Source organism: Varanus komodoensis, unplaced genomic scaffold, assembly GCF_004798865.1.
Source record: "Varanus komodoensis strain SLA01 unplaced genomic scaffold, ASM479886v1 scaffold9, whole genome shotgun sequence".
In the NCBI taxonomy this organism is placed as follows: Eukaryota; Metazoa; Chordata; class Lepidosauria; order Squamata; family Varanidae; genus Varanus; species Varanus komodoensis.
This window is the reverse complement of record NW_025336598.1, coordinates 21,963,981-21,990,628: the sequence shown is the minus strand read 5'-3', so window position 1 is coordinate 21,990,628 and position 26,648 is coordinate 21,963,981. Positions and strand designations below refer to the sequence as shown.

At 39.5% G+C, this 26,648-nt stretch overlaps 1 protein-coding gene across 1 annotated transcript in view; it reads left to right on the top strand.

Annotated features, from left to right (window-relative positions):
* The window catches only part of GABRA2 (gamma-aminobutyric acid type A receptor subunit alpha2), an 83,997-nt gene that overhangs the window by 52,960 nt on the left and 4,389 nt on the right, over window positions 1-26,648 (top strand). The window contains exons 4-7 of the mRNA XM_044418047.1: window positions 9,938-10,158; window positions 10,931-11,013; window positions 16,390-16,533; window positions 17,053-17,205. Of these exons, the coding sequence (XP_044273982.1) occupies window positions 9,938-10,158; window positions 10,931-11,013; window positions 16,390-16,533; window positions 17,053-17,205 (601 nt within the window). The remainder of the gene's footprint in view (window positions 1-9,937; window positions 10,159-10,930; window positions 11,014-16,389; window positions 16,534-17,052; window positions 17,206-26,648) is intronic.

Genomic DNA, 26,648 nt, shown 5'->3' with positions numbered 1-26,648 from the left:
TAGGTAATTGGAAGCAGAAGATTCTTTTAATAGCTTGCTGATATATCAAGACCAGGAGAAGACTGTGGTAGAAAGAAATTGAAATAAACATTTAATCAACTATCACATGTAGACAAAAATAAATATTACAATAACCAGTGCAAAGAAATAGAAGTGAACAACAAAAGAGGAAAAACAAGAAACCTTTTCTGCAAAATTTAAAATAAAGACAAATTCAAACCTAGAATAAGAATGCTACATGACAAAAAGGTGGGACACACTATGTGATGATGATAAATAAAGAGAAGGTGGAAAAATATGCAAGAGAACTATACAGAAGAGGTGAAAGGAGGGCAAACTCCTTCAAAGAGAAATCCTATGAAAAAGAACCTACAGTATTAAAAAGTGAAGGGAAAGCTGCTCTGAAAGCACTTGAAAGAAATAAAGCATCTGGAGTAGACAGAATAGAACTATTCCAAGCTGCAGAGACTGAATCTGTCCATATTCTAACAAGAATATGTTAGCAAATATGGAAAACAAAACAATGGCCCACAAATGGGAAATGTTTAATACACATTTTAATCTGCAAGAAAGGAGTTGCTAAAGAGTGTAGAAACCACAGGACCATTGAACTAATTTCCCATGATCTAGGTGTTGCATCAAATAATATTACTCTATATGGAGCGAGAAATGCTTACTATCCAAGTTGGATTCCAAAAAGGAAGAGGCACTAGAGATAATATCACGGATATATGTTGGCTCCTGGAGTACACAAAAGAATTTCAGCAGAAGATCAGCATGTGCTTTATAGACTACAGCAAAGCTTTTGATGGTATGGATCACAAGAAGCTATGGATGGTCCTGGAAGAAAAGGGTATGCCCCATCACTTGATTATCCTGCATTACGTGTGTTATGGACAAGAGGCTACAGTTACAATGGGCTACAGGGAAAGATAATGGTTTCCCACCTACAAAGGTATCAGACAAGGGTGCATTTTATATCCCTATCTTTTCAATCTGTATGCAGAACATATCAAAAGGAAAGCTGGATCATAATCAGAGGAAGAAGTAAACATTGGTGGAAGACACATCAAAAATTTAAGATATGCAAATAATACCATACTAGTGGCAGAAAGCAGCAATGGATTGAAATGACTCCTGATGAAAGTGCAAGAAAAAGTACAAGATGAAAGTGCAAAAGCAGGACTGCAGCTGAATAAAAACAAAAACAAAAATCATGGCTAAACATTGCATAACTTTATTGTTAACAATAAAGAAATTGAAAATGTGAAAGGCTTTACATACTTCAGCACAGTCAACAATTCAAGGGAGACTGGCAGCCAAGAAATTCAAAGAAGATGGTGACTTGGAAGGATAGCAACAAAGGAAGATGAAAAGATAATCATATGTAAGGAAATTTCACTGGATACCAGGGCCAAGACCATCCACATTATTGTATTCTGGATCACTGTGTATGAATGTGAAAGCTGGACAGTGAAGGGAGATGACAGGAAGAAAACTGATGTGTTCAAAATATGGTGCTGGAGAAGAGCTTTGCTGATAGCCTAGACTGACATAAGAATGCACAAGAAGGTCCTAAATCATATAAAGCCAGAACTTTCCCTAGAAGTGAAAATGACACAATTGAAGTTGTTGTACTTAGGGCACATTATGAGAAGCCTCACTGGAGAAGACAATCGTGATAGGAAAAGTTGAAGGCAGAAAAAGAGGAATCCCAAATATGAAATGGAGTGACTCCAGAAAGGAAGCCTTGAGTTTCAAGAGCTGAGCAGGGTGGTGGAGGATAGGGCATTTAGGAGAGCACTCATTCATAGGGTCACTGTAAGGTAAAGATATCTTGACAGCACATAAGAACAACATGCTAAAAACCATGTTAAATGAGCTGTAAAAGTTGGGCTGCTAATTAGCTGTCATCTCTTGCCTCATGACTACACTGAGAGTTATTTGAGTAAGCTGCCAGGTACTTCAGAGAAATGAACTACATGTTACACTGTAATTGCATGTGTTGTTGTTCTCTCCTTTTATTCCCACCAGGGTTCCAGTCCTATGCTTATATTGCAAATGCATGTTTGGGTATTTTCCAAAGTAAAAAGAGTGAGGGAGTAGTAGTAGACCTCGGATGGGGGAAATGAAAGAAGAGGGGAAAATGTAACACAATTTAACACAAGGACTGCTGTTACAAATGTAACACAAGGACTGCTGCATTTCGAAGTGCACCATCTTCCAGCATCCCGCAAAGAGCAAGGGACTTCCAGGACTTAGATACCTGCAGCTTTGATATGGCATGCAGTTTGCCTTTCAAACTTCAAAACAAACTGACTACTTTCTTTTGTTTCCAGTTCAAATATACTTTTAATTGCTGCTTTACAAGTTTAGGTAAGTGCATTAGCAACCATACTTTGACTCTTAGGGGAAGGTTGGAGAGATGATTTCCAACTTCATTATGTAGAATAATGGACATTAACAGAAGGAGGATAAAGTGCAAGGATAAAACAGATTGCACCTTTGGAAATTCAGCTGTCTTATTGCTGTTTTTATGAAATGTCTGAGCTTAGTGTTGTGGTGAAAAGCCCTAAAGAATTACAGAGAGACCAGTGATGGAAATTTATTGTGACATTAGCCTGAGAGGAAAAGCTGTGTTCATTTAAAAAAATGAAAAGGACTACTACTCCCCAAAAAACAGAAAAACAAAACTAGTAGCTCTGAATGGTTAATCGCCAGGATTGTCAAAAGGAAGTTATAACATTAAGTTCTGTTTTAGTAGTTAACGGTAGTTTCTTGAGCTTCTTTAGGAAAGTAGGTTGCATTTCCTTAAATTTTGGGTGAAGAAGGCTGGATTTTTAAAATCTTGTTGTTCATTGCATTGTGTATTCGCTGTTGCATTTCCAATAGAATGGGACTTAAGTTCTATCTAAAGAGTTTTAACTATAGAATCCATTATGCACTGAAAAATTTCCAGAGCCCCGGATCTTGTGCTTTCTGACCTCCATGGTGACCACCAATACTTTGTTTTCAACTGACCTACACATACAGTAGAATGTGGCAGTACTCTGAAGTGATGAGATGAGGAATGAATGGGGAAATTAGCAATCTACTTTGCCAAGCAGAGACAAGAGGAATACTGAATTCTCACTGGTTTTGTAACCCTGGCAGGTATTACTGATGTGAAGGAGGTGTCAAGTGTTGGAAAGGCTGCATGGCTGCACTGTGAGCCCATGTGTGCTGACACAATCCATTCCTGATGTCCATATTTGGAGCATGAATATCTGAGCAGCAAGGAAGCCTGTACACATAGACTTCTCTAAAACCACACATTACAGCGCTTTGTCTGCTTGGGGATACAAAATGTATAAGGCTTCTCAGCTGTAGAAGTCCATGCTGTAGATACATCCAGGCATTGAGCTGACAACATAATGCCAGAGTCTCTTGAAAATATGAACCTTCCTTCTCACATGTAACACATAAAAAGGGTTTCTGTTTTGTTACTAGATATCTTTATCTACTTAGAATGAACTATGCCACTGGTAGTAGCTATTTCAGGATTAAGTAGTAATGTAAAAGCTGGTCAACCTATTCCATTTCTTGGATTGATAGTAGCCCTATTTCTATCTTTCAAAGTTATAAAGTGTAAATGTTCCACTTAGGGATAGGGAGAGGGATATGCTTTCTGTCCCTTACCTTAACTTACGTAGGCACATTCAGCCCTGCCCCTTCATTCCTGAGCCTTGCCACATGGAGTGGAGATTCTACATACGTTCAGTTGCATGTCAGAGGAATGCTCTACACAGTCAAGGAGTTTGAGAAAAAGGGTGACCAAGCACACAGAGTATCCTTTTAGCATTCAAGTGCACTCAGGGACTTTGCAGTAGGGCAGGTGTGCTGAATCTCTCTGAGTGCTCTTTGAAACATGTCAAGAAGTCTATTGTCATCTGCAGGACTGGCCTTTGAATATAATAATAGCATATTGGCTCCATTAAGCCAACCTTAGTCCATGGAAGGGTGAAGGATCAAAAAGGCAAAGTCATTTGCCTGTCACTAGGCTGAAGGAAATAAAATGGAAATTGTATTTACTACATGCAACAAAATATACATATTTACTGGAGCTTTCCAGCTTATAACCTATTTTGGCTAAGTTCTTTGAACTAAGCAAGTAGCCTTTGCAAGCAGAAAGATGAAGACAAGTCTTCTATGTAGTTTATCAGCTTCTGATCCTTTCGGAGATTAGACCATAAAAAATGAAGCATAGCAAAGCTTTTATTTTCAGGGAATGCCAGGGAGAAATGTAAAATTGAGTTAATAAAATTCCTGTAAATATTTAAAATGACCTTCTGGAAAGTTACATGGCTACTACTACAACTATTTTTAATGATATTGTTACATGTTTTAATGATGAGTCACTCACCTGGGAGTTTAGTGTCTAAATGGAAGTAATAAATTCATAAATATCAAGTTTTATTTTTACTGCATTTAATACTGTACTGTTTAGCTACAGTCATGGTGGGTGGATCAGTGTTTTACTGCATTTATACTAATTGTAGTATTGGTATTTTAGAATTATTGTTAATTAATTAATGTATATTTTGAGTTTGTGAAATGCCCAGGGAGCCACTGGGTTGATGGGTGGTGTAGAAAGAAAGAAAGAAAGAAAGAAAGAAAGAAAGAAAGAAAGAAAGAAAGATCACCACCTTCAGAGAAGGTGTGCAGTCCTTCAACTATCTCTTCCCAGATACTGTTAACCTTCAACAATCTGTGAAGACAAGTGTTGCCCATTCTGGTGAGGATAATGAGAAGCAGATCTGGCATTTGGTACCTGAGAAAAGGAGAGGAGGGAGGAAGGCACCATAGGAAATGTAACAAGCAATCCTGAACTCTTGTTTAATGGTCCAGATCACAATATACTTCTGATGGTCCTCCTCCTCACAGTCTTAGTGATGCTGATTAAGCAGATTTTGACACCTCCTGATCCAATATAAGACTTAATGAGCTCTCACAACAGACGTTGTTGCAGGAGGATGGTGGGAGGAAAGTGGAAAAATATGAAACAATTTCATTCTTCACTTCTAGGGTTGTTTAATCTAGTCTGAATATATCTGGGTAAAGCTTTATATGCCAGCTTCCTCCTTCCACCATACATTCAGGGAGAGTGAGAGTGTCTTATCGAAGTGTCATGTTAAACTCTTGACTATTTGTTATTTTAGGTACACAAGACTCATTTTATATCTAGGTTTGTGTTGTGTTTGGAATATTTGTTAACATATTCATATTGGGTAAGCAAATGTTTTTTCTGGTCCATGAAGAATATACATAAAAGACTAAAATGGCCTTGTGTAATCATATGCAAGCAAATAAACTGGGTTCTTTGTAAAGAGTATCCTGAGAGTATAATAATTAGAATTAAGTTCTTCATTAAATCCATAATCAGCCACTAAATTACATTTTCTTTAAATTGGTAAGGAGTAGCAGATATATTTGTAGCCAACTTAACACTGAAATCCAGGAATTTATCCAGAGGTCATGCTTTTACTTACTTATAAAAGAATTGTTGTTCAGTACTAAATTTAATTTCAGATTTTGTGCCTCCAACCAGAATGAAGCTTAATTGTTGAGCAGCTTTCTTATATCTTTGACATATTTTGAGAATTCAGATTAATTTTAGCAGGGAATTATAGTACTTGACCTTTCACTTAATACCAACACCAAAAATCCATCTCAGCATTATAAAGTTAGTTTGACTTTGCAGCATAGTATGCCCCAACTGAGAGTACCTGATACCTGGAATTAGTTACTACAAAAATGCAAATTCCTTTGAATTTACTTTCACTTATTTCTTGATGTTCTTTACCACTATATTTATTTATGATTTAAAATACTTCAGCATCTTAACTTTTCCAGATTTTTGCCTCACCATTATATGCATAGATTGTGTATGGGTTTCCTTCAGGCTTGTGAATTAGAAACCAGGAATCTATTAATGGAAATTAAATACAACTCAAACTTCTTTAGTAGTTTTGCATTTTAATGAAAGCATCTAAATACTTTAGGGGAGTACTATAGCAGATCTTGCATTATTGTGAAATCCATTCAGACCTGTGGCTAGAGGATTGCTTTTTAAAATGAAAAGAGAAAAGGGAATTTTTGAGAAAGCTATTGATAAGGAAAAAAATCAAATTATAGCTAAGCCGTAAACTCACTGGGTTGCAGAAAATGTAAAATAAAAAAGGACAGTTTCAGAATAGATGTACTAGAAAACACCAAGTTTGAAAAACTATTAGTATATGCTAAACAACAACGTTTTGAGTTTTGTAGTAGATCTGTAAAGCCTTTGCCAGTGCTCTGACTTCTAAATTTAAAGCGATTTACTCTGCTTCCACAGGTTACTACAAGAATATCTTAAAAAAATAGCTAACCCCAATGCTTGAATGTTAAAACTTAGATAAATTGCTTCTTGTTTGTCAGAGGAATATTGATATTAAAGGTAACAGTAATTATAGCAGAAGCAGTAGAAAAAGTACAAGGACTAAAGAATAACAAGAAATCAGGACCTGAAGTCTTCCCCTTTGAAGCAAATGTTTCCTTTATTTATTCATTTATTATTATTATTATTATTATTATTATTATTATTATTATTATTTGGAAATTTTCATTGCAAGTGTTGGCTCTCCAGTCTGCACCTAGAGCATGTTGGGAATGGGAGTAAAGGGTTAAAACCAAATCCCTCCCTGCATTTCAGTCCAAATCTGGGTCTCCTGTGCTTGCTTTTACAGTAAGAAAAAAATAACGTATTTCTGTGTTTGGCAACATATGCCGCATGGCAACATGCAGGCTTCCCTGGTCTTTTTGACATCTCCCTCCACAATGTTTGCTGCTGAAATTTGGTCCCACAGAGCAAAAGAAGGCTGATTTCCTGTTGTTTTCAAAAAACACGTTGCGATTTGCAGCAAGTGCACAACAGCATGAAGGGGCTGGTTTTAAAGGGAAAAATAGCCCCTTTTGCTGTTACTAAAATCATCCCGCAAGGTTTTAGTAGGTTAGGACTCACAGTAGGTTCCAAGAAGAAAATTGTTCTTGGTATCCCTGGCAGTTGTCCACCCATGGTGTAATTTGACCCTGCAATGATAAGCAGTTGGATTGTTTTTTGTGGCTTATCAGTTTATCAAAAGAGAAAAGACCACACTTTTTAAACATATGGAAATCTACTCATGGGTAAAGTAAATCCACATTTCCCTTCTGAATCTCTAATATTTTACAGCCAGTTGAACCTAGATACTCAAGACAGACTGTAGTGAAGAGAAATGTCTAACAAAAACACCCTCTCTAAAGAGTGGGATTTTCAAGAAGGGTCTACATGGAGTGATATTTGAAACATCATACTGCAGTGGCCTACTTCTTCCAGCTTAGATACAAATCTTCTCATAAAGCCAATTATTGCTTTGCTTGAATTGTGTCTACAGCTTAACAAATCCAAGTGGGGGCTGCGGGGAAGCTCAGCCAGAATTTATCTTGAATAGCTAGTTGTCATCCCAAGTGATCTGCTGTGTCCTACCGAATTTCATAGAACCCCCTTTACTTTGTAACAAACTCCAGTCTTGTGTGACTTTTGTGTGACTTTCTTCACTGTGGAACTGAAGATGAGGAAAGGCAGGCAAAGAGTCCTGTAACTTGCAAATGGAAACTCACGTCTCAGAGCAGTATATATTCCACATAAACCTGCTGAGTTTGATATAGAAGAAGGAATGCATCTTTAGCAATGAAAGCAAAGAACAAAGAGGAACTCCGCTTGCCTTTTCTTGCTTTTTCCTTTTTCTAACTCTGAAAATACTCCCCTTGCTTCCATACTCATTAATTGGATGCTTGCTGTTGTTTAATCAGAATAAAGTTAACACAATGGGAATGCATCCAGTGTTGTGCTGTAATGCATGCAGTCATATTCAAAGTAATGCTTATGTGGTACAAATTAAAAGAAAGCCCTCAGTTCCTCACTTTTTTGCAATTAGTCTGCTGTTCATCAGAGAGTGCTACTGCCCTTGCACATGGCAGGGAATTCAAGCTATAGATAATACTGGTAACTAAATATAGATAACTCTTAGATAACAAGATTTATCAGTATGTGTGTTTTTAATGAGAGTAGTATAAAAGCAATACAGTACGTTACCGTGCCTTTTCAGGATTTGAATCTGTTGTGGGGATGTGCTATGAAAGAACTTCAACCAACCCTTTAACATAAAATGATCTACAATTGATTAAAACTGTAGACTGAATAAGCTTACTAGCCAAATGGCTTTCCGAAAATGTGGCAGTATAGGATCATTGCCCCCTCCATTGTTTTTCATGAATGCAGTGACATGACAAGTATAAATTATTAATTTAGGGTGCAATCCCATATATGTTTACCCAGAAAAAAATTCCTACAATGCTCAGGATTCCTCAGCTAGTCAGCCACACTTAATGGGGAATACTGGGAGATGCAGGACTCTTTTCTGTTCAAACATGCATACGATAGCAGGATTAACCTCTCTCCCATTACTGCCTTGGAGATTTCACTGAAGATGTTACCTTAAGGACACCTGCAAACTTGCCCAGCAAGAGCATGGGGAAAAGCTTTTTTGGTGGTTGTTTATCTTTCATGAAATACTTTAAAATCTATACTTGCCAGTGAGCAAAGCTGAACACCTTTTGGAAGCATTATAAACAAGAAATTCCTAGTGAAATTCAGATATAATAGTTAATAAGCTATATAAAACCCAGAACACCATGTTAAAATCATGATTATGACATCACAAATATGTATAATAAAATGGAATAAATCCATCAATACAGAAAGTCTATCAGTTTTTTTTAAGGAACAGTTCTCTATGCCCTGAAAGCTTGCATAAATAGCTTTTAAAATGATGCCAGAATGATAACAATATGGGGGAATAGCCAAATTTCTACTAGAAGGACGTTCCAGTGGGTTGTCACCACTGAAAAGGCTGTGCCATGCATTGTAGCTCTGTGGCCATGTTTCTCACTGACACCATAAGCAAAGCCTCCCTAGCTATCTTAAGTCCTAGTTTGGTTGGTATTCAGAAGGCAGTTTTTCAAGTACCTTGGTGCTCACTCTTTACGGTCTTGTACACTAGTGCTAATACCTTGAATTGAGCCTGGTGACTGTCTGGAAGCCAGGGCAGAGAGTTTCATTATGGATCTGATATGCTCACATCTCAGTGTTCCTCTCAGCACAGGGGCAGCCACATACTGTCCTACTCAAATCTTCTAGGATGTGTTCAAGAACATCTCTATGTTGAGAGCCCTGCTGTCCAGGAATTGTCTTAGCTGGCTATGAGTATTCTTTGCAATTTAGATCACTTGGACCTCCAGTGACAGCTTTGAATTGAGAAATGCTCCTACATAATATACCTGCTCAACTGAGGGGAGCACAGTTCCTTCTAGGAAAGGCAGTTTATCTAATTCTCAGACCTGGGTTTCCCCAGCCATACAGTCTCTCTTATCAGGATTTCACTCCAATTTATTGGTTATCATCCAGCCCATCACTGCCTCCAAGCACTGGTCCAGCCATGCATAGCCTCTTCTGATTCAGATCGAATGCAGAGGGAGAGATAGGCATTAACCACACATTGGGGAGACCGCACTCCAGATCCCCTTATGATAATCTCCACAGCAGTTTCATGCAGATATTAAAAAGACTGGGAGGCAAGATGGACCCTTGTGGGACTCCACAGTACGATTGCCAGGGAGCTGAGTGTAAATCTCGAGAAGTGAACTAGTGTGTAGGGGTGGAACAACTGTAAGAGTTTTTTAAAAAAATATTTATTTACCAGTTGGTGGTTCCCTTTCTTTACTTTCCCTCAGTAAGTCAAAATGTCCATGCAGTGTTACTTCTATATTTAAATGCACTGATAATAATTATCTTGAAACGTTTACTTTTTTCCCATGACAGGAATACACGATAGATGTTTTCTTTCGTCAAAAATGGAAAGATGAAAGATTAAAATTCAAGGGTCCAATGAACATTCTCCGCCTGAACAATTTAATGGCCAGCAAAATTTGGACTCCAGATACATTTTTTCATAATGGAAAGAAGTCAGTAGCTCATAACATGACCATGCCAAACAAGCTACTTCGAATCCAGGATGATGGGACTCTGTTATATACCATGAGGTACACTGGTTACTTCATCTGTTCAAATTTGCTGCCCCAGTAGGATGTTAACAATCTATTATGAGGCATTTTGCTCATTCTTTTACCCATGTCTACCATATGCAAGCTCCCACATGGCAAATGAGATGCCTATTCCAAGAAGAACTTCATCATCCCAGGATCTTATTAATACAGCTGTCTTTGTTCACACATATGTGTCAATCACAATACTAGCCATTACATGGCTTACAAATCCATTACAGACATTCTAGGATTTGTTACACTGGAGGGAAAAACTTTTTAGTAGTTTGTAAATATGATGCTGCTTTTGAGGGATTAATAACCTGGGATGGTTGTAGTGCATTTAATGACATTATCTAAGGTTTGTCAAGCTTCCATTTACTTACTGTTTTTGTTTGTTGTTTTTTCATGAAAAAAAACAGGTAAATCACCTAAAAGTTTGTTCTGAGTTCATGAGTCTGTACTAGGGGTTTTGTATTCGCATCACACACGTGTCTGGTTGCTACCAAACAACCTGCAGTTGCATAATCTATAATGTCATTCAGTTGGCCTTTCTTGTAGTTTTGGCATTGGCTATTTTTACCCTTTTGATTTAATGGAGCAGTCTTGTCTGAAGGACCATATGAAATGGATGAAGAAAGAATGAATTAAGTTTTAATTAGTTTCATATAATTCATATCAGAGATTGGAATAAGTTCAGTTAATTTGTGTGTGACTGACTTTGGTGACCCCTTAGCAGGAGACAAGAATACACTCTCTTTTTCCCTTCTAGGCTTACAGTCCAGGCTGAGTGTCCGATGCACTTAGAAGATTTCCCAATGGATGCTCACTCGTGCCCCTTGAAATTTGGCAGCTGTAAGTAACATGGCTAAAAGTGCAGCCTCTGGCTAGTAAATATCTTATGTAGTTCAACATCTCATTGTTTCACTTGGCCTTGCTCAGATTTATGCATGCTTCAGCAGACTTGTGCTGCATTATATATTTTAAGACTGTTGTTTTAATTTCATTTTTCAGTGTAGTTGTCTTTGAACATATTAGCAAACTCCCTCGGTTCTTGTTTTTCAGAAGATATTGTGGCCTACTTCTTCACAAACTTATTTGCAGCTTTCTCCCCTGTGTAAGGCCATTTATTAACCAGTAGGTTTAAATGGCTGTTATAGGAAGAGGATGACACAGTTGTTGCTCCAACATCCAGATAAATAGAATAATTAACAAGATACCTGATGCAGGGTAGAAACAGAGAGAAACAAGCTATTTGATGACATATTTCTGGAAAAATTGCATACATCTAAACAAACTGACATTTCTTTTGAGATTAACGCTCCATTTTTTAAAAAGTAAATGGGTGCTATAACAAGTAATGCCCTCTACAAAATAACTGTGTACAGTTCTAAGTGTACATTCAATTTTGAGGTCCTGTTAGGATTTTGTTGATAAGGTGGCTATTTGCAAACTATGTTTGTGTAAGTTCTTTACTTCTTTACTTCTTCATTTAAAAGATTGGTATCCCCCTTTACTTACACTACTATACTATCAATGAGAACTAAAACAATATTGTGATGCAAAAATAAACTTAGGAAAGGAAGCATGTTGGACAAGAATCTTGCAATAAATGTATTATTTATTCATTCAATTTTTATCCTACCCTATTAGCCATAAGGATGGGTTACAGAGTCTGCTTTTTTTCAGCAGCCCAAAACAAAATCCATCCGTAAAATGCATTTGCACTAAATGGTCTGAGGACAGGCTGGCAAGGGATGAATCGGTGCTTAATTTCATTGGTTCATGGAAATGGGAAGGGATGCCTCCCACTGCTAATGCACAGCACCTGACAGAAGGGGTCTCAGAAACATTTGTTTGTCTATATGATTTACATCTTACTCTTCTTTTGAGAAACTAAGGTTTGATTTCACACTACATCATAAGTTGTAAATCCAAGTGGCTTGTGGTGAAAGCTGAACTTGTAAATCAGTTGCAAACCCTGTGAGGAAACTGAAATTTGCAACTTCGCTTGTATAATCTCTATACATTTACATTTGTACAGTCTTCTTTTAAATGGAGGCTGTTATCAATTACTTCTTGTTTAAATACAAAATGATCAAGAGCTCTTTTATTGGATACTTGGTGGGTGTGGCATTGTTGTTCTTATTTGTTTCCAGCAACCTGAACACATTGTGTGGTTCAAACTGTTCAACCTTGATGTTAAGCTCTGATTTTAGTAATGTACTATATTGGGAAATTATTATATGAAGTAGCATATAAGTATAAACAGACAGACAGGAGCAAGCTTGTAGCAATTTATAGCAAGGCAAAGTCAAAGAATGTCAGATACTGGGTGTAGACCCATTTTAACCTTGCTGGCTACACAGAAATGCATAGACTGTAATTAATAACTGAGGTCACTAATGGGATCATATTCAAGGTGGGAATGGCGGTGTTGTGCAGCAGGAAGAAAAGATGGACGTTTTCCATTGCCTTCCTCTGCTCTGCTCTGCTCTGCTCTGCTCTGCTCGATGGGGTTCTGCAGAACTGCATGGGGCAGACTGGGGAAGTGCCTTTTTGGACAGTGAGGGCTAACAAGGATGAGTTAGGTAGGAGTTTATCCCCAATTGGAGGCAGGTTTTTATGAGCCCTAACTGGCTCCTCACTTGGGAGAATTTCGCTAACTACTCCACATATCAGAACTGATGCTGGAAATTGATCTACAAGACTATGACATGACATTATTTTAAGAAAAATGCGACCTGGTGTATTCTGATATCCGGGCCATCACAGCAGGGTGTATTTGTAAGGAGTAGTTTGGGGAACTTTTGGGCAAAGGTCGAGAATGATGGGCACAAACTTCACTTCCTTGGATTTGGAGAGCCAGTGTGGTGTAGTGGTTAAGAGCCTGGGACTGGGACTCAGACGATCTGGGTTCTAGTCCCCGCTCAGCCATGGAGCCAACTGGGTGACTTTGGGCCAGTCACAAACTCTCAGCCCAACCTACCTCACAGGGTTGTTGTTGTGGGGATAAGTTGGAGGAGGAGATGTAAGCTGCCTTGAGCCATTTGTAGGAAAAAAGCAGGATATAAATTGATAAAATAAATAAATAAAAATAAATAAAATAAATTTCACTGATGTTCCTCAGGTGTTCAGGCAGGTGCCACTCACAGCACTCATTACCTAAAGTTTCATTTCCTGCATGTTGCCAGTAGAGATGAGGGGGAAAATAACCTCATTCACATTTTTTTAAAAAAAATGTGCTTTCAATAAAGCACAGCTCCATTATCCTTCTACAACTGTATCTTTCTGATTTACACAGTGTAGTTTTCCAGACAAAATATGTGTACAAAAATGTTCTCCTTAAGGAAAAGGGCACACAAAATGCATATGCTCATGAAATAATGATCAATGTTAAATATATTAGGAAAATGCTTGCAAAAATTTGTATATTAGGTAGACCAATGTCTAAAAACATTCAGAGAAATTCACACCAGTTTTCTCTACAATGTTCAGGATAAACTGAATATAAGATTTCCAAAATGAGAAACTGAGAAAAACAGGCCAATGGATCCTTTCATCCCTAGAGCATTTGTGTTTTAAATGCTACTCCTTTGCAACTTTGGAGAAGTCGGCTGGTGATTTATTTGAGCCTTGCTTCCAGAGGATTGTTGGGTTGGAAGCTAGACTAGATTTGCAACAGCTTCTCCTGGAAACCTGAATCAGCGTACATATGTGATGTAGTACCATATCTTCAGGACTCACGGAGCAGTGGCAAACACATCATTTTTGGTGATATACTCAAAAGAGAAACAAATATTTTAGGACAAGTTCTCAGCAGCAGTTAACCTTGCCTTGTAATAGCTCAGACTGGAAGAGCTTGGAAACTCCAGAAAATGCTATTTGATGAAATCAAATGATTTTTGGCTTTTGGTGCTGAATTAAAAAAGGTAGAAGTGGTTCAGGACAAATTTTTGGGTGCTCAAGGAAATCTTCAAACATCTGGCCTGGAAATGGCTCCATTCTTGCAGGCCATATATAGCACTTCGTAAGGTCAACACATTCCAGATGAGTGCTATTTTTATTATTATTAGTTCATTCAAGAATGCAAAAGCTATTACAGAGCTGCCACTGGGTCTTTGATCCAGGTACTGACTGGGTGAATCCTGCTTACTTTAATAAAGTAATGATATCATATATCTTCACATCATCCAATGTTTGCATTTTTGACTAACAGCCATAACTTACCACATTGTCACCTAGTCCTTTTCTAAAACCATTTATACTTATGATTTGATATTTTGCTTTGTTTTAGATGCTTGCCACCCATCTAACAGATGTCTGGTTATATTTTTAGAATGAACATATTCTTATATTTTTCTTTCATGTCATTTACTTCTACTGTGCCCCCACCCCCCCAATGCTGGTCTCTCCTCTCCTCTCCTCTCCTCTCCTCTCCTCTCCTCTCCTCTCCTCTCCTCTCCTCTCCGGCATATCTTCACAAAGAGGATGTTTCATTCCCATAATATTTGGACTATTTTTGCACCTTTAGCAAGTCTACTCTATGCCTTTTTTTCTGGCAGAAAGACAAAAATTGAGCTCAGTATTATTAATGAGGACTTGATGCAGAAACATAAAATAACATTACGTGCATGGTTCTGCCCATAAAATATAGCAGACTGTCTAAAACCCTTTGGGGAAAAAGCCTCCTCCTTTCCTCCTATTTAATTTGTTTTGTCAAAACAATTCTTCCCATTTTGTCCTTTGAAGAGTTATGCTTATCTCTCCTCTACTATTTTTCACAATAGTGTGTAATGTTACACCTATTCTTTCTTTTGGGAGGATAAAGTAAATGTAAAATAAATGTAAACTTAAATTCTTCCAGAGCCTCTTGCTGGTAGTTTCATAGTGCATGGCATTCTCCCTGAGACTGCTTGACACAGCCTCAATAACTCAGCCATTACCTCTGTGTGAAATGCCTAGCCAAGCAGCCTTGCTTTTAAGCCAGCCTGCCAAACAAAGAGCATGGCATTCAACAGAATCTTTCCATGATATTTACTCGTGGAACAAAGTTAACAATGCCGCACTATTCAGGGCACTTTATGGAATTGTTATTGTACAATTGCCTGCTTTACTTTGTGAGGGGTGGGGGGAGAACAAGGAGCATCTGCATCCTCAGGATAGCAAGGAAGACAAGGTTGGCAAAAACAGATTTCTTGTTGATGGGCTGTAAAAGGGAGAGAGGAGAGCTGAATGAGGACCATCCTTTTCCTTGAGCCATGTGAGAGTGGCCAGGGGTCTCTGAAGAGGCAATCAAGCAGCTTCTCCACATATTTCTGCTGCAGACAAATGGTAAGACAGCAGCTCAAGTTTTGCCAGAGGAAACCACACAAATATTGGATGACTGATTTGTCTGCATCACTTGGTTTTGTTTTGCATCTGAAATGGACCAGTGGCTCTTAGATTTAACTAACCCAGCACTAAAAGTCTTCCTACTACAGGATTGTTTCTCTAGTCTAGAGGTACAACCCCTCCCCCAAAAAAGAAGTGGGAGCTGGCTGACCCCACCATGGTTCTCCATGGGCCTCAGGATGTCAAGTGGGTGTAGCTATGCCACCGGTCATCTTTTGGTCCTGGCCAAAGTACTGGGTAGATCTACCACGTGGGGTCTGGGACAAATCCCACATGCATTGACACTAACCTGGATGTACTGTCTTTGCTTCTCAGTTAGAGAAGTGCAGTGAACATGGGCTGTCTCAGCCCAGCTTTGTCCGCTCCATGTTCTTTCCCCCATTGTGGGATGGAATTAGGATGGGCAGAGCTGAACTGGCTGCTTCCTCTTCAGTGGAAGAAGGAAGCAGGGAAGGCAAGGCCAAATGAAACACAGCTCCTTTGCTTCTCTGATGGTGGTCAGCTTCTCACTTCTGCTTCTTCTCTTGGGTCAACAAACAGTACAGGCCCTGCTGGAACATGGGAGAATCAGTTGGAGGGATGGGGGCCTTGGGCGCTGCAATGTTTGCTGATGCACTGGTGCTAGCACAGCACAGTAGGAATCTCCCCATCCTATCCTCTGCAAATTGAGAGCATGCATGCATCCTTCGCCTAGTCGCCACCTAGTCAAACAACTTGGAAGGAGCCACTGCTTACATAAGCAACAGCCTCTGAAGATTGAATCCAAAAGTGGTCCAAGTTGCTACGGCTTAGAAGCTTTCCATATGACAAAGTGTTTTATTTTCTCCTTCACTATAGATGCATATACAACTTCAGAAGTGACCTACAAGTGGACTTTCAATGCATCCAATTCAGTAGAAGTGGCCCCAGATGGTTCAAGATTGAATCAGTATGATCTCTTAGGACAAACCATTGGGCAGGAGACAGCTAAATCAAGTACAGGTTAGTAAGAAGTCAAGTCATTGGAAGTGAAGTTTTCTTGCTTAATTAACTAATAGTGTAGCGTGTCCATTGTATATTTTTGTAATTTTTAAAAATTTTGTAGATCTTGCAAAGTCTAGAATAAATTTGGGGGCCATGATTCAAAGCTTCTCTATGCACTGAAACAGTTGTATTCTCTTCCCTTCTTGCCTCATGGCAAACCAGTACTGAGACTAAAGGAAGCTTCAGGAGCAGATCTGAAAATGTTTTGTAGTGATCTGCTGTTCAAATGAAAATGGGAAAAAATCATTTATGACCTTGGATGTGCTTAAAGCACTTCTTTGGATGTCAGCCTTTGTTTAGTTCTCCTAACATAGCACTCTCTCTCCCTCTTTTCTTTTTCTTTTTTTGGAGAGGTGGCAAATCTACAGCACATTTGCTAGCTGCCTTAAGCTCATCATTTAAAAAGAACCATTGATTGAAAGGCTTTCACAATGATGTCTATTCATATTGTTATTAATGTGATCCCCTTTTCTCCAGGTGAATACACAGTAATGACAGCTCATTTTCATTTGAAGAGGAAAATTGGTTATTTTGTGATTCAGACTTATCTGCCCTGCATCATGACAGTCATCCTGTCCCAGGTGTCCTTCTGGCTGAACAGAGAATCCGTTCCTGCAAGGACAGTCTTTGGTATGTATTGTGATGGACACCTGGATATTGTGTGCACAGGCACTGAAGGTAGTTCAGCATTTCCTGAGCCAGATGCAACATATTTAGTTCATCTGTCTCCCCTCCCCTCCCCTCCCTTATTTTGTGATGAAAGTTCGTCATGCAGTGTAAGAAAATATTATTTCTAGGTATAAGCTCTAGCACCTATATGAATAAGAAGAATACAGATCCAGTGTTTTCTGAGACTAGCAGGAAGGAAGAAGCGTACCTCAATGCTATGAAGGTTTTCATTGTAAATGTCCTTAAATCCCTGTTGAATTTGATCTGCTCTTATGATGTGGACAAGATGCTTCTGTGTCCAAAGCACAGAGTGATTGGCCTAGAGTGATTTATGCTAATATCAGTTCATAGCCCTATAACCAGGTGTGCAAATTGCCACACAGTTTTTGAGACTGGGATGACTCCCTGTTCTGCAGGTCTGTGAAGGTGTTCAGCTAACAGAGAAGGATATTTATGCACCCTACAAAGAAGTCTGGAACTTTCACAAGTGAACATATGCGCCTACAACATTCATGAGGCAAACATATGGCATAGCCAGAGGGCTGCCACATTTTCGTGCGGTGCCAGAAGTGTCTCCCACATGTCTCCCACCAATCTCATGCCATTTGATAGCGAAGAAATTGCTCTCCAAAGCAGTCCAAAGGAGAAGAACATGTCAGAGAAATACTCAAGGGTTGAGTCCATGCTTCTTTTTTCTAATGTGGCTGAGGAATGTGTGCAAATGTCCTTTTTTCCATTGTGCCACTACCTCTGAAGCAGCCTGTAGCCTTTTCCATTTCCTGCACTTCAATTCAAGCCCAGTGGAAGACATCTTGAGGTAATTCCTTCCATGGGTCTATCCCCCGCACCTCCGATCAGGAAGTGCAGGAGAGTGCAGAACAATGGAGAGATATAATAGAAAGAAAGAGTCCACCTCCCCCCACACACATACATACACACAACGCCCTTGCAGCTGGGTTGCAACCACTGCTAGTGGTGAGTTCTGCCTCTGAGAATCTGGTCAAGAACGTCTTCTTCTTTCAAAGAAATTTGGTGAAATGGTTCCCCTCCATTTCTCTGCCCACAAGTTTCAGAGTCAACTTGCACACATCCCTACTACTTTAAAGGTGAATGAGAAACCCTGTTTGTACCCACAGAAGAAATAGGGTGGAAACTTCCTCCGTGGTCTGTGGAACTCTGATCATATTTCTGGTTTGGACTGAGTCTCTCTTTTGCCACGTCAGATTCAGAGTGGTGGAGGAAAGCTTGACAGGAGGGCACCCCAATTATCTCAGCAGGCACTGCAGAGAGAAAACACTGTTTCCATTTCATTGCACAAAGCATTTGGACATGTCACAATTCAGAGTTTGCTTTTTGTTTATAGGCCTGTCTGTGGCTTAGCATGAGGTCAAAGAAATTCCCTGCCCTTCTCCTGCCAGGGCACTGCTATACACTTAAAAGATTCTGGACCCATGCCCATAGGTCAGAAGTCTGAATAATGTGACATTTTCTAATTTATATCTATATGTGCAAACTGAAGTTTCATTACTGGGATTTATACCATATTCATAGCAGGCAAAGCCAACGAATTCTTTCTTATGAAAAATATCTCAAGTGAAGTAATTCTTTTGCATGTCACCCTGGATCCTTCCAAAGCAGTTATTCCTCTTCAGTTATGATTAATGTTCAGCCTCCCAGGGTCCCATCCCCACTTCTCTTTTTCCCCTTGTAGGAAAATTGCCACCACCCATGCTATTAAGCTTAAAAGAAAGTTTTCCATTGGCAACAATGGATACACTGGGCTTTGGACTGAACAATGCTGCTGTTCTTTTTTCTTGAAAGATGGGTGGGGAACTTCTAATTCCTAACACCATTTAGGATGTGCACCCAAAAGGAAGGAAGTGGCCATTCATGTACTTCTCTTCTGCTTATTCCTCATTAGTTGGAATAAGGTTTGACATCTGCAGTCAGCTCTCATATGCAAGGGCCCCATAACAGCATGAAAGCAAGCTCTGCGGCATGAGAAATTTTGCCTGGCTGATCTGAGCTCTTTTTGCTGGCTTTGAAATGCCTCCAAAGTTTTTCTAGAATTTTGCCTCCTTGAATCTCCTTTTTAAAGCAAAGCTTGGTGGCAATTTGAGTTACAGCAAGGAGAGAGTTGGTCTTGGTGTGTGTGTGTGTGTGTGTGTGTGTGTGTGTGTGTATAAAAGTACTGTAGTCAGTGCAGGAGTAGGTCCCTGCACTGTTACAAAGGGAAGCAGTTGTATATGGACCATGCAAACCAATGAGTAGATGCACATGTGGGACAGAAAAAGAAGCAATGCAAACTGTTTCAACTTGTTCTTTTGCATGAAAAGTTTCATACTCTTCTTCTACATTATGCACATGAGTGAGCTTGCTTTTCATATTGGAACACATCCTGAAGCAGACTAAAAAGGGTGGGGGAAAGCATGTATTTTTAAAACTGATATGTTGAATATTCCTGAGATCCGCTCTCTTTCTGTCATCTCTATTTCACTCCGCTCACATAATGTACTTTTAAGCAATAGGTTACATTTAAGGACTTGGGATAATGAGGCAGTTTTAATAATCAAGCTCTTCAGTTCCTTTCATTTATGACATCTGTTTAATGTGGTTGACCTAAAGTGTCCATGGTGAATTACGACCAAATGATTTGTTGTCTTTGCCTTGCTTCAAATTAGCCTCTGTAGAAAGTTGCAGTGCTGCTAATTGGATAAATCTTGAATATGTTCTTCACAGAAGATGTATTTGAAAAGCATTTGATTGTGCCTTTGGGGACTAGGCGTAGAACTGGCACACAATTGCCTGGTTCAAGATTTCAATCTGGGTTGTGGTTTTTGTTTTTGTTTTAATTTCTTAAGCCATCCATGCTATTTGTGCTTTCTTGATCATGTCGGTAAATGAAGCAGCCAATAAATGGCCACTTTTTTAAGCTTGTAAAATGCAGGCCTTTTACGCACACTAAATGTTATAAAGTTGAAGAACAAGAGATAATCTGGAGAACAAAAAATGTGTATCCTTCACAGCAGGACACATTTTTTCTGTGTGACATTGCAGGATGATCATACTGGTGCCAACAAGAACAGGTGGTTGATACATCGTGAAGTGACTAGCAGTGACTGCTGTAAATGTTTATATTGATTACTAAAGATGTATGATCTGACCCCAATGTTCCCCAATTCAGAGGTACAGAACCTTAGGTCAGGGACACAGATCTGGCCCACTTAGTGTTCATTCCAGTCTGCCCCCCTGGTATTCCCCAGATGGCCACATCCTCATCCCATTCTTCTACCTCATTCCATTACTTCACCCTCTTTCCTCCAACCACCAGCCATTTGGTGGTTTCGCTGCTCTCGTGCAGTTGTATTTCCCATTCTAAAAGGTTGAAATGTTTCACCTGTGGCTAGCTAGTGGCAGGAAGAGTTTAAAGCCAAAACATAGTGGTATTTTTCCCCAGGTTTTTTTTGCTCCCAACACCTGTGTTTCATGGATTATCAGGTATCTTTTTCAGTTTTTTCCCTCTCTTTGGAAAAGCATGCAGATAAGACTCCTGAAACTGACAGCCTTTGCTAGCATGCAACTTTTCTGCTTAGTTTTCTTAGTTCAATGTAGGATTGATGAGCAGAGCAGACAAAACAAAACAAAAGATTGTGGAGCAGCCAAGGCTGAAGAGAGATCAACAATGTGTAAAATATTGCTTTTAAAGTATATTCCTGTATTTTCCAGAAACATATATATTTTTGTGTGATTACTTTTGTGTACCATTCTTGAAGTTAAAAAAACCTCCATGAGTCCACAGAATTCAAAGAACTTGGAAAACCTTGTCTGCAGTTTAATGTGTTGGACAGATTCAAAGAATTCCAGACTCATTTGAATCTATTGCAGATTCCTTGGACAGCCTTTTTCCCAACCCTGCCCATCAGTGGAAGGCAATTCCCAAGAGCTTCTCCAAAATGAAATGCAGCCCTCAGGGTGAAGGATGTTCAACTTGGCATCCCATTTCATAGATGAACAGTGATATCACACATACTGCCCTTGGCAAAATGCCAGGCTGAACCAGTCCATGAGGAGTGGGCCAAATGGGTCCAACAGACCCTTATTAAAGACCACCTCACCTGTAGATTCTTTGATATAAGGAACCAAGAAGGTACCTTGGGCCTGAAATCCACATCTATTATCCGTGAGGTATCAATCATCTCCCAGATGGAAGGCTGCACTAATTTCTGAATAAAACTGCACATCTTAATGCAGTGCTCACGCCTTTCAGATCTAGCTGGGCCCAAAAATCTTGAACCAGCTGGCTCCAATGCATGTGGTCAGGGTCTGGGTGATAGAACAGCTATCTTACAAAAATTTACTCCAAGCCCTGAGAGGCAGATCCTGATGTTCTGGCAGTTGCTTGCACCAACTGTTGACTATTGACTCATGAACAGAAGATTAATTTGTGCTTGCCACTGCAAATCTGCTCCCTTTGAGCTGAGTGGTGGCCAGCTTTGTCCCCATGATTAATGGGTTAGAAAGTGCACAGGTAGTTTAGAAAGATAACAAGTAAAGTGTGCGTTTACAATGGCACATGTATATAAACTGTATGTGTCCAAAGGAGTTTAAATGCACAACTACAGGGATTTTATACTCCTATAAGAGCAGATTCAGTCTTTCTCAATTACATGCCACAAACTGCTTTTCAAAACTCTTCTGAAATTCAAAAGTTGTTTCCTTTCCAAAACAGGGAAGTAGAAATTGCTTTTTGGGAAACAAAAATGCAAACTGCCCTTTTTGTGAGAACAGTCTGTATACATACTTTGATCCTGTCCAAAAATGATTTCTCTCAGAACCTCCTCTAGATTTGATCTCAAATAATTTATGGATTATGTGCATGAAACAGACTTTAGAACGGTGTCAGATCATTTGCATAGCATTGAGAAAAACCATTAAAATACAAGGACTTGAATACATATGGAGACACACAGTACAACAATTAGGGAATGATAAACATCTTGCACAACACTTTTTAGAATTATTTTTAACTAGGAATTAATATTGTTCTAAAGGAATGCTGAATTGTAATACAGATTTGTTTTTTCCCTGTTTTTTTCCTTGGTACTAATTTTGCCCACTTCCTTAGCATTGCTAATTTTTGTACAATGGCAGTTCAGGCAACTTGCCCTGGGCTAATTATCTTAATGTAGTGCTCTGTTTTGAGGAGAGACAGATAATGTAGAGGGTATCTTTAATTAAGTTTAATCAAAATATCTTATTCTTGAATAAAGCTGGCATCTCTAAAACTTGAAACAGAATTAAATATTTTGTGTCCACTATCTGTAAATGTATTTCCTTTGTTTGGTGGAAACTGGATGTCTTTGCATCATTTCTTTAATGAACTGCTTAAACCCTTGCAGAAGACTACTTGATACTTTTCAATTTATGGTAAAAGTAGATATGCAACGACAGACTTAGGGTGCAACCCTGTACACAGCTGAGTGGCAGTAAGCCCCAGTGAACTCAGTGGGATTTGCTTCCAAGTAGGCATGCATTGGTTCACACTGTTAGGCTGTAATCCTGTACTAATTTTCCTGAGAGTGTATGCTCTTGAACTCAATGGAATTTACTTGGGACTGAACTTAAGTTTGTGCATGTATCTGTCCAAACCTTGGTCTCCCCCAGTTTTGCATATAGCAAATGTAACTATTAGAACAAGAGGTTTACAATTTGTGTTCTTGGAGTTTTCAGCCTAGGTGCTTTTCCCCTTAGTAAAGCTCCCATACTGCATATGGGTTGGAGGAAAGAGATAAGGATGAGGGAGAGGCTGTAGGGACATACATGGAGAAAGTTCATTTTCCCTTACCTGTGTACCTCTTTTCTCTAAAAGCATTGAACCTCCATCATCTCTGCTGTAAACATGATTAGGGTAACTTCAACTCTGAACAAATAGAGAAGCTGTTACTGTTAGTGCATCTAGCTTGGCTGTGGGCAGAGCAGTCTTCTGGCCATTAGATAGTGCCTGGACAGTCATCTATTTTAGATGACCCGCTATGAGTTGGGAAATGCCCCTAAGCTCAATGGGGGGATCCCGTGTCCCCAATTCATTTCAGTCAGTGCTGAAACAACTGTGTCGGTTCCTTGTCAGAGGTTACGAGAGGATCCTTGGAGGAGGGGCAATAGGGAACAGGGAGGGACTGGTACCACCAAGATTTGAGATATCCTATTGACACCTCAGCCTTCTTCCATTCTCCTTTGAAGTGCTGCTATGACTGAACTGGCCTTCTGTATGCTTTGCGGAATGAGAGGGTTCTGGGAGCTACCTTTGACTCTGTGCTCCCCCCATCCTGCCCAGGATGCCAATAATACTCTGAGTCCAGAGGATTATGGGTAGCCTCATTAGATTGTGCCCTAACCACAATCATATCCACAACAACCTAAACGTATGTTGCCAAACTGGCAATAGGGAGGAAAACAGAATACAAGGAACCTAGAAGAAACATGAATTAAAATCATTCACTTATATATGGTGAAGAGCCACTGAGGCTGCTCCTGACATTTTATTGTTTATTTAGCTCCTCAGAGTTTAATGGCTGGGCTCTTAGCTTGCTTGCTTTTCTTGTTTGCTTTATGATTGCAGATGTTTTGACTGATAATTTTTAACAATTATTATTTGCTGTTTTACCAGTTTAATTTTTAATAAAAAGAAAGATAAGAAACATTTAAAGTAAACAAAGACATGCACATAGACTTAGTAGCTTGCCTATTCAAACATCTCTACATGAATCATTCGTGGCCTGTGTTCCCTACCTGCACACCTGGAGCAATTCCTCTTCAGCCTAGGCAGCCAGGCAACCAAGCAACCCAGCAAGTGATTATTGGCAAGCGGGACACTTGGTGTGGTTTGATAAGCCACAGTGCTCTGTGGCACACACTGAACAGAACAGGGAAAAATTCATTTTCCTGCCCCATTACGGGAACCTGGCATATCAGTACCAGTGTAATAGCTGACACCAGTCCCAGTGTTTTGCTTTGCTTGTTTTGTTTATTGCTATTAGATATGTGCCACCTGGTAACAAGATTCTCAGAGCAGCTCACACAATTTAATACCATCAACCATAGCAAGAATAAATATTGAAATTATTGTGAAGGATTGAACCCATGTAGTTCAGTTATCCCACAGAAGGGATGATTTGCACCTCTCCTCCATGTAAGGAATTGGGAAGCCCCACCTGACCAGTTTTATTTGTCAGGACTTGTCAGCAGAAAGAACATGGCGCCTCTTCCCCAGAGAAAACAGGATGTCGCCAGCTGGTGCACCCAGATTATCCCTTACCTCAACCAAAACCTATCCATACAATTGGTTGCTTCATCATCTTCCTAATAACTATAATTCTTTTGCTGGTTTGTATGACAGCTGTGTATAAATGGCCTCTCAAAATTCTCTAGCCTACTTATGGACAGAAAAATCTCAGAGATGATGTCACCAAATTTCTCTAGGTATTCTTGAAGTTTATCACAGGTAGGTGACATCTTTGGCAGGCACTGGAGCTCAGCCTCTTTTTTCCTAAGGGTTCTTTTAGGGGTTTGTTGTTCATATTGTTTGTTTGTTTTTCTATGGCACAAAGGAGACTTTACCATAACAAATGGTAAAGAAACTTTGAGAAAAATCCACACATTGGTTTTTTATTTGTAGGCAGTTAAGGAATGAAGAGTCATGGGAAATTGACGAGAAAATATTTTTCTGAGAAATGTCTGCTTCAGTTCTAGTTGTCATTATTCAGAGTTAGCATCTTTCTTGGTGCTTTCCATTGTGAAATTTCTCAGGGCCAAGAGTGGCTATATTTTGTCTTTAATGCAGATGTGTGAAGTACCAATGTTTTGTTCTTGGCTGTGCTAAAGTCTGCCCTCCATTTCTTGAAAGTTTTCTTCTCCCACAAAAGACACTGGACTGACTAGTACTTCCTTATCTCAGGATTCTATCAGCTCATTTTGCTAGTTATCAGGAGCTGTCTGGACTGCATCCATACTCACCCTCTACAAATGGAAGTGCCCCTTAATTTGGAGAAGGAACCAGATTTAACAGAGGCTTTCTGCTGAAAAGAGGTGGCTGCATTGAGTTCTACCAGCCCTCTCCCTCCCTCTGTAATGCCTAGCACCACCCTCTGGTGACACAGGAAACTGCAGCAAGATGGAGGAAACCTTAAAAAGCACTGCTCTGCCCATTTTTGGTAGCACCAGCAGAATGCCACTGATGGCATGGCTAGATCTAATACACCGTGTTTCAAAACTTTTTTTAAAGGTCATATGTCTCTCTGGGATTTAAACTCAGGTAGCACTTCACTGCCATCCCAGGTCATTCTGCTAGAATTCTAGACCAGACCTCAAATACGTATTAGAAATCTAAACAATCCCTCAGTCCAGGTATCACAAGCAACCACTGAATACTGATGTAGGACTGACTCTTGGTTTTTTTTCTTTTCCACATTTTTTTGTGAAAGATGTCAAGCAGAAGCACACTCATCGATCTTTTGGTAATTTTCAGATGTATGTGGAGCTCACACATCTCCCTGCTAGAAAGATATACATTTCTACTTTGCAAATAATACAGAGGGATGTCAGTTCCAATTACTCCCACATTTGGCTATTTAAATTGTATCTTCTTTCTGTGTCAAATACAACAACATCCATGAATTTTGGAAAATTAATATCAAAACCAAAAATGAAATTATCGTGCACATGCAGCAGTCCAATACCTACTTTATTTATTTATTTATTAGAACATTTCTATGCCGCCCCTTGCCGAAGCCTCAGGGCGGCTTACAACACAATAAAATACAATAACATACAAAAATAACAATATAAAATTAAAATTAACAATATAAAATATATAAAAAATATAAAATATAAAATAAGTCGCCCTGGCCAGAAAATATTGTTAACAATTAAAATGACATTTAAATAAAAAGGTCTTCACCTGGCACCGGAAAACAAATAATGATGGCGCCAGGCGGACTTCTCTGGGGAGCGCATTCCATAGATTGGGCGCCATCGCAGAGAAAGCCCTCCTCCGAGTACCCACCCTCCTAATTTCTTTCACGGAGGGTTCCTGGAGAAGGGCCTCTCCCGCAGATCTCAAGGGGCGGTCGAGCATATATGGATGTAAGCGCTCCTTCAGGTAACCAGGACCCAAGCCGTTTAGGTCTTTAAAGGTCATCACCAACACCTTGAATTGGGCCCGGACTTCAATGGGAAGCCAGTGAAGCTGACGGAGGACTGGAGTCATGTGAACATAACGCCCCGTCTCCGTCAGCAACCTGGCAGCTCTATTTTGAACCAATTGAAGTATCTGGACCGTCTTCAAGGGAAGCCCCACGTAAAGCGCGTTACAGAAGTCAAGGCGGGAAGTCACCAGTGCGTGTGTC